At 38.3% G+C, this 8,812-nt stretch overlaps 1 protein-coding gene across 1 annotated transcript in view; it reads right to left on the bottom strand.

Moving 5' to 3' along the window:
• Window positions 1-8,202, bottom strand: part of LOC145670961 (serine/threonine-protein kinase 17A-like) — a 411,415-nt gene extending 403,213 nt beyond the window's left edge. Inside the window, exon 1 of the mRNA XM_081739548.1 lies at window positions 7,445-8,202. Coding sequence (XP_081595674.1) covers window positions 7,445-7,590 — 146 coding nt within the window. The 5' untranslated portion in view covers window positions 7,591-8,202. The remainder of the gene's footprint in view (window positions 1-7,444) is intronic.
• Window positions 8,203-8,812: the final 610 nt, after the last annotated feature.

Consider the following 8,812-nt stretch of genomic DNA (forward strand, 5'->3'; position numbering starts at 1 on the left):
TTCCGAGCTTAAGATATAAGTAAAAATACATTAAGAACAAATAATAAAGAAACTAAATGTACCTGATGGATAACAATAAGAAATGATATAAAATGCAATGAGCTGATCAGTACGGTACGGTATACCTACTTTTGGGCCACCCTGTAATTTCGATTCCCGGCAGTAGAGCAATGAACACATTACGATGATCTGGATTTCACCGTAAGCGGTCCATGTTGCATGAGCATTGTTGCTGAAAAGGAACGCTAATTTTCGATGAACAAACAAAAAGAGTTTTGATGACGTAGGAGCCGATTCACATAACAGTGAATCTCAAGTTCGGAGAGAAGCTAATCATTGTTATAGGGGGAAAATAACTTGTATTTCATGTTCACTAATACATTTATAAACTATCGGATGTACGAAGAAAATTGTACCCTTTACTTTTTGTTCTAGGTGCCCAGTTTGTGGAGAGAGGTGTCAGTGACAAGGATTGTTATTAGATACTCCAGTTTTGATTGAAATACCCGTCGTTTCCAAGATGTCAATTTTTTTTCAAGATGGCGCCCACACAACAGAAGGAATTTTGTGCTGTGGAATACGCAAAGACAACATCCATTATCACAGTTCAACGCAAATTTCGGCGACACTTCGGAGTCGATCCCAGCTCATGGAGACAGGTTGCCTATGCAGAGGCAAAGGCAAAGCGAAAAGGACCACAAAAGGTTTTGAAGTCATTGAGATTCGAGCACGGGAAGAAATTAAGTATCGACTAGATATCTGCCGTGTCACGAAGGGCGACCATATTGAATCTTCGTAAGCTGGGTAAAAGAAAATTATATTACCTTGCTTTTGGTATATAAAGGATTCTAATATCACATCAACGGACCCTATTTTTTTTAAAGGAACATTCTTTTTTGGACACACTGTATAATGGCTCAGCGTTTTCACATGACTCCTCCATCGTGGCGAACAACCTACCGGACATAAGTGCGAATGTTTTGTCCACCAAATATTTCATACAAAAGTCGGTGTAGACACTATCTAAAGTCGGTGTACTGTAGGCTTATCTGACAAAGTTAGATGGATTTCTCTAATTAATGTTCCAAATTGTTAGCATGTGTGCAAATCGAGTTTGCAGTTCGACTCTTGGTGGAGACATATACTTTTCTGTGCCCACCCTCCCTGTTTTATTAGGTATTTGAGAAGTTTCCTGGATTGCTATGACTCAAAACGTTGATAGGTGTGCTAACCACACATCTTCTACTTGAACGTGCAATATTTGGTTGAACTAGCACTAAGAATTTTAGTTCCGTTTTATTTTCAAAAGCATCCAAACTTAGTTCATCCAAAGAGCTAGTGCGGGCACATTTCTATATGTAATACAACACCGAAAATTTTGCGTTAACAAATTTGATATCAGTTAATATGACAAAAAGTTCTGCACGGAGTGATAACATGCCATTAAATAATGTTTCTATTATATTATACAATTATTTACAAGCAATAATATATTGCAAAACTGTCTTCTTACTAAAACCAAATTGCGTGAGTTTGCATGTGAAAGACAACACACACTTATGTAGCAATAATTTTTTCTTCATTATGATGCTACGGTGTTGAAATCTAGACAGAAAGAATGAGACATGTTTTATGTTCGTTCTGGGCACTTCCCTCGAGACCAGATCTCCCAGACAAGTGGCAGCTTCCTGTCACCCAATGTGGATGGTTAGACGAACTGAACTGACACGTCATTAGGACCCGTTAAAAGAAAGAAGAAGAAAAAAAGCTTCCAAATGAAACCAAACCAAACTTCTATCTCGCCTTGTCAGCTGTAACATGTCGTATCACAATTTTAAAGCTCAGAATTTAAAAAAGAAAATCTGATTTAGATGTGAGCATTTTTCCTAACCATCATTTATCTTTACCCTTAAAATTTATTGCCGTCCTCACCCTCAAAATGATTGTCATCCTTGTCCTCACTAGCACTCAACTCAGACTATATTCTGGTCCTTACATCCACCTGCCCTCGCCCTCAGGATATGTATCCGACCATATCTTCAATCGTCGTTGCCTTCAATATCTATTGTTGTGCTCACCCTCAGAACGTATTCTCGTCTTGTACTCTCTTGCCCTCGTCCTCATCAGTCACCAGCACTCATCCTCAGAATATATTCTCGTCCTTACCCTCAAAATGACTGTAAGCTTTGTCCTCACTAGCACTAACCCTCAGAATGTATTCTCGTCCTTACTCGCACCTGCCTTCAGAATATGTATCCGCCCTGACTTGTCCTCCCTCTCTTTCGCCATCACTAGCACTCACCCTCAGAATATGTATCCACCCTCACCTTCATTTCCCGTTAGCTTCAAAATATATTATTGCCCTCACCCTCGGAAAGTATCTTGTCCTCGCTCTCACTAGCATTCATCCTCAGAATGTATTCTCCTCCCTGCCTTCGTCCTCATTTAGTAAAACAAGAGAAACTGAGGTAAAGGCAGCCCTCATCAGGTTTCTCATCTGATTACATATTCCTTTTCTTTTTTTAACCTTAGGCCAAGGAACTAGGAGGTCAGATGCATAATCAATAACAGTTTATAACAATTCATCACACAACTGACAGTTGAACGAAAACGGATCATGTTTTAAAAGCTTTTTAAACATCTTTAACAAACAATCATTTCTCTCTCAATGAAATTTGAGCTTGCTTTGTTTGTAAACAAGTAAACAATAACACGTTCTGACAGAATACTGTACAGAGGCCATATCGTAGATATGATTGCTCCTCCACTTCCTTCCTTTTCTGCAAAGTAAACAACTACACCAAAACACGTCTTTTAACAGTTGTTCTAGTTACGCGTTTGTTTGCATACGTTACGAAGAAAGAGTATAATTCGTTTATTCAACTGATGTGCAGTTCATACGTAAAGAATGCCGTCTTCTATGTATGGTGGTTTGTGCCATAAATGTCATCGTCTGATTGTACGGAAAGGAAACTTCTGGAACCCCCTCGATAACTAAATGGTCAATCAGGTCCTTCATTTCAAACAATTGACAGTTACTTGTCAACTCCACGTGCTCTTAGTTGCCACAGTTCCAAACGTTGTCCTTTTAGTTAGTTGTTTTTACAATGCCTGACATCTTTCTCATATTAGATTAGCCATAGTACTAGGAGTTGAGTTGATTTTAGTTTAGCGTCCCTTTCAGCAGCGAGGCTATATGAGACGTGGACCTACTGATTAACGTGGAATCCGAACATGAGCTCTCACCGGGAATCGAACCCGGGTCTCCCACGCCAAAGGCGCGTACGCTAACCGCTTAGCCACGGAGGAGTTTCCATAATACTAGGAAGAAAGTACAAACGCAGTGCGTGTTAAGACCAGGCCCGTAGCCAGCCCAAAAATTTAGGGGGAGCGGTCGAAGTTTGGGGGGGCGATTCAACCACATTATAGTTCATCGCCATATTATAGTTCACTTGTAAGCCTACCGTGAAAATTTTAGGGGGGCCCGGCTCCCCTATACCTCCCTGGATACGGGCCTGGTTAAGACGCTGCAACCCCGCAAATGCGGTCCAAAGAAGGATGGGGGAGGAAGGGATGCTGTAGTAAAAATCAGCATGGGAACTTGAAAGAAATTTGCCGAGCTGCACTCATGTTGAGTGAACGCACTACACTATAACTTGTGTTCGGATGCAATATTACCACGTAGAACTGAGATGTATGTAACCTGGATATACAAGGCACGTCAGTCCCATGATTTCAGGAAGTCCATGGAACGTAGAGTGTGATTCCTGTGGGTCATTTCTGGTATTTTCCTGGGATAATCACAGGACATCTTTTGGACACCCATAACAGGCACATCGCATTCAAATTCAAGGAACATTCGGTGAATATTTCCATTCTCCTTATAAATTTCTACTGACAATCTGAACGTCCCGGGATATGTATGGAACAACCTGTGATGCATCCAAAGAACGTCGCATGGATATGTATTAACACTATTGAGTATCCGTACATCACCTTTATTTTTTAGCCAATTGATTTATGCAGTATAGGAAACTATTTTTGTTTTCTTTTAAATTAACTGAAATTCAAATTGTTTGATTTCTTTTTCAAATCTATTTAAATGTTCTTTGCTTTATGGAAACTAAATTTTGCTATATATTATCTTAATACCGTAATGAATCAAATTTAATTGAAGCAATATTTAAATTTATATATACTATACAGTGGACTCACTTTAACCGCCCCCTCTTTAAAGGTTTGTCGGCTTAACAGCCATCTTCCACGGCGAAATTAAAATACCACTCATTTTACAGTAATTATGTGATATCTTCAAATAGATAAACGATAATCGAAATATGGAACAAGAGCTCCATAGACAATATTATTTTAAATGAGATACCCTTATCAAGACTCCACTTATCTACTTTCGATTTCCAGCCATTTAGAAAACCGACATTTATTTTCGCGTTTCTAAATGAGTGCAAACAGAAAGCTATTAGGTACAACACAAACCTTAAAATACGTAAGATATTTGCGCCTAATTATTAGAATAAGATAATATGATAATTTAATAAACTCGAACTTTGAATTCCCTGTAGGAATAATCTGGAAAACTTCCTTTTTCTTTCTTTTTTTTTTTTAAAAAAAAAATATTATGGAAGCCTTTGACCCTGATTCGCCGGAATAAAATAAACTGGGAAGATATTTTTAAGAGTTACCCATGGTGCGTGTATTAAATTTAAAAGTATCATACTGCCCTTTGCCTACTCGGACTGACAAAGAAAAAATCAAGATGATGGAGAGGACTTTAAACCAGAAACCGACACATTAGAAACGTTACGAGACAATTTTATTTTATCAATACTAAAAAATTCAGCAACGTAATGACTGATAATAGAACTGTCTTTACCAGTTTATTCTTCTTTATAGGCCAATGAATTCATTTTCTTTTAAAAGCATTATCTAATCTGCCCTGAAGATCATTTCTGGTAAACTGAACAATAAGATTTGAACGGAAGGAAATTAAAGAGTCTATGAAGTCTGAAGTGCTTTCGAAAGTACATTTGTATTCACGAAAAAATTAAATGTCGACTAAAAGCAGGGAATTCGTCTTATTATTCAGTTCAAAACTCTTTGTCGTCGCGAATTTTGTCGAGGAATTTCAAGCTTAAAATATATAAAAGATAATCATGCCTGTTGTTCTCTATGGTTGCGAAACATGGTCGCTTATTCTGAGTTAAAAAAAAAACGCATACTGAAAGTATTTGAGAACAACATCCTGTGACGAAATATTCGAACCCAAGAGGAGCTGGAATCAGGAATGGCGGAAACTTCATAACGAGAAACTACATAATTTATACGGTTTATCAAACAGTATTAGGGTTATTAAGTGTAGGATGCTCAGGTGGGTCGGTCATGTAGCCAGAATAGAAGAAAGTAGGAACGCTTTCAAAGTTTTAACTGGAAATTCAACCGCGGTGGCTCAGTGGTAGTGCGTTTAACTCTGGTGCATGGGATCCCAGGTTCAATCCCAGCTCCCGCCAACTGAGCCTTGTGGTGGACAAACACCGTGTGCATGGGTTTCTTCGAGATTCTCCGGTTTCCTCCCACTTTCTTCATTCTTTTCTCATCATCACCGTCTCCTTTAGCCTAGCCGGCATAATCGTGGGATGTAAAACTAAAAGATTTCATTTTTTCCCTTTCTCCTGAGATCTCAATCGAGATCGGTTTGCGTCAACGCAACTCAAGATTTTCGTTGTAGTTTTGCGATATTCGATTTCATATAGGCCTACTCATTTTGCGAAATTGTCAGTGACGCAAATTTTGAGTTTTGGAATTATCTACCCTCGGCAATTCTCCTCAGAGACCCGCCACTAAGCTGCAGTCTGCAAATTTTGCCAAGACAAATACGTACGAGATGAGACGAGGTAAAGAGTAAGGCTCGTAATATTTTGTGGAACTCTCGTCTTGATTCGCGGAAAGCTTTTCTCGTCTCATTTTGTAAATCTATGTATGAAGTTTATGCCCTGATTTTATTCTTATTTGCCTTCACCTCCGGTGCTTGGGGTCCCTGGTTCGATCCCAGCTCGCGCCGTGTGGACTTTGTTGTGGACAAACACCGCCCTTGCGGATTTTTTCGGGGTTCTCCCGTTTCCTCCCACTTTCTTCATTCCACCATTTCATTCATCTCTCATCATCACTGTCTCCTTTAGCCTAACCGGAATAAGCGTGGGACGTAAAGCTTAAAGATTTCATTTCATTTTTTATTCTTATTTTCATCTAGAAGGTATCACAATCCCTCCGTGTAACGCGAGTCCACGAAGGGGTTGGTATAATAACTTTTAAAATATATGTAATATTGAAGTATATTGTGTACTGACTGACGTATTTTTCAACGTTGATAAATTCTCTTCAATATGTTCGTACTATCACGTTATCAATTTTTCCCGTTTTGAACTTTTTTCTCTCAGAAGGAGGCCAATTATACTGATACAAAAATTTTCTAACTTCTAATACAGAAACTTAGATAATGTTATTGCTTTTTAATAGGTTAGGTTAGGTTACATGGCCCCCTCCCGTGGAACAAACCCTATAGTTTTTGTACTATGGATCAGACACCACTATATAACAATGTTTGAAATTTAAAACTTGGATGAACTAGTATTGCCCACGCAGTGGCGCAATCAGGATTTTATTTCGAGAGGGGGGCCAAGACTACCAAACAATATATATATATTTTTTTAATTTCACTAAAATTTATGTGCAGCGCTGCTGATAATATAGGCCAGGGTCAAGAGGCCTGGCCCCCCCGAGCTCATAGCTGGTTGCGCCACTGTGTTCACGAGACTCGAGAATTATATCGTCTCGCCTCAAAAACGAGCCGATAATTGACATATATTTACCTGTCTCGTCTCGAATTTGAAAATGTATTAAAATCCTTGCATATAAACAGAAATACGGGCAACAAAAAACTAACTTTATTACAACAAATACGGTATCCTGTAATGAAAACCTGCGCCTTATGTGTGATCCCAGCGCGTGAGTGATTTCAGGAGTGACCCGTGGGAATCCCCCTGAAAACTTCAAACCCCTCGAGTTTTAGCCTATCTCCGATTGTATTGAAAGTTTCATGTCTCCTCCCGGATTTTTTAAAAAAAATTTCACTGCTTCATCCTAACTTTTAGTGAAGAAATATTTTGACTGATATTCTAGGCAGTGTGTGGAAGCGTTTTCGACAAAGATTCGTGGCAGATTCATTATTTTAGAGGCTCTGAGGTCTGATTTTTAGTGCTCAATTTCTAAAATGAAAAACATTTTTAAAACAATGCTTCGTGATAATTATATCTGAAAATATAAAAATATTAAAACTATCGTAATGTTATGCAGTTACTAATGTCAACATTAACACGAGCATGGTGATTTGATTTATTATTATTATTATTATCATTATTAATTAACTTACCTTGCAAATGGTGTATGTTCCACGTGATACGTGTTAGTGATTGGTTCTTTCTTGATTAGGGATTCCAAACGTTCTTCTTTCAAAGTGAGAAGTCCATTATGCTCTGAATTCAAACACAAACCGTTGGCTAGGTTTTGCTTTGACATGTTTTTTAGGCTTTTAAGTTCCCACGACGTAAAGCTTTTATATTTAAAAGGAACTATCCTGTTCTGTAATAACAAAAGGCTGCTCCTTCTTTCACAAGAAGCAGGTAGGAAAAGTTCCAGCGGTGGACAAAACTAAAGTGATATACGAAAACTTTTTGTTTATTCACACAAAACACATGTTTCTGAATCAAATCACTGAATAAAATGATCCACTATTTTCTTCTAGAACACACAAACAAAATAGCAAAACTACATTTTATAAATGGAACATATAAATGTATAAGAATAATATGGATTCTTCAATATCTATTTTCCAAGCACTGAAAATATTTACTTTTATATCTTTTGTTTACAATATTGTCACAGCACAGAATAACACACTGTTCTTGTTTTCTTCTTTTTTGCACCAATATCACAATATAAAAAGTGCCACGACCACCCAACAAACTTATTTTAACAACTTGTCAGCGGTTTCAAATTTTTAAAAATTCTTCCCACACTTCCAACGATATAACAAACACACGCAGCTGAAAAACCGACAAACAGCACAATGAACGTGCTTTGTAGGAAACGGTCCCGCAGAGAAACGACAGATGGCTCCCGCTACACTGCAAAGCCTGTGCTGAACTAACTTCTATCAACTTTCCGACATCTGTGCTTGGCGCTAGTGTCGCACTTTTTCTTTCTTTTTCCTCTTTCTTGTTTAGTAACAAACCGAAAAACCCCTTTTGCTTGCTTGTCGTGCTTAACGTTGTGTTGTCTGCCGATTGGTGTCACAGAAACAGTACGGTTAATTTCTTTTAATCTGTACCGACAAAGCTGCAACTACTATAGCCTACGTACTAGCAAAATATTTTATTCACTGCACTCACTCAGTGACATAAGGAGCTGGAATAACAACATTGGATGAAGGTGAAAATAAATTCGAGACCTTCGTTTTACTAACTTTTACATTTATGGAATGCTCTTTAACATAGCTGTGCAATATATCAAAATTACATACAGTAAATGACAAGTGCGCGAAGGCCTATCTGAAGAGGAGGGAATTCTATTAAGAGTTGAAATTACGTTTTGAACTTGAAGTCGTTTTTCAACTTGGACAGATTAAAGTTGTTTTAACGGCTCGTTAATATTTGATATATTTCAAGCAGTAGCGCACTCTCGGGGGGGGGGGGGAGGCGGTCCCCTGAGTCCGGACCCCCTAAAACTTCCTAACTCAACA

Source organism: Thermobia domestica, chromosome 15 (genome assembly GCF_964235325.1).
Source record: "Thermobia domestica chromosome 15, izTheDome1.hap1.1, whole genome shotgun sequence".
In the NCBI taxonomy this organism is placed as follows: Eukaryota; Metazoa; Arthropoda; class Insecta; order Zygentoma; family Lepismatidae; genus Thermobia; species Thermobia domestica.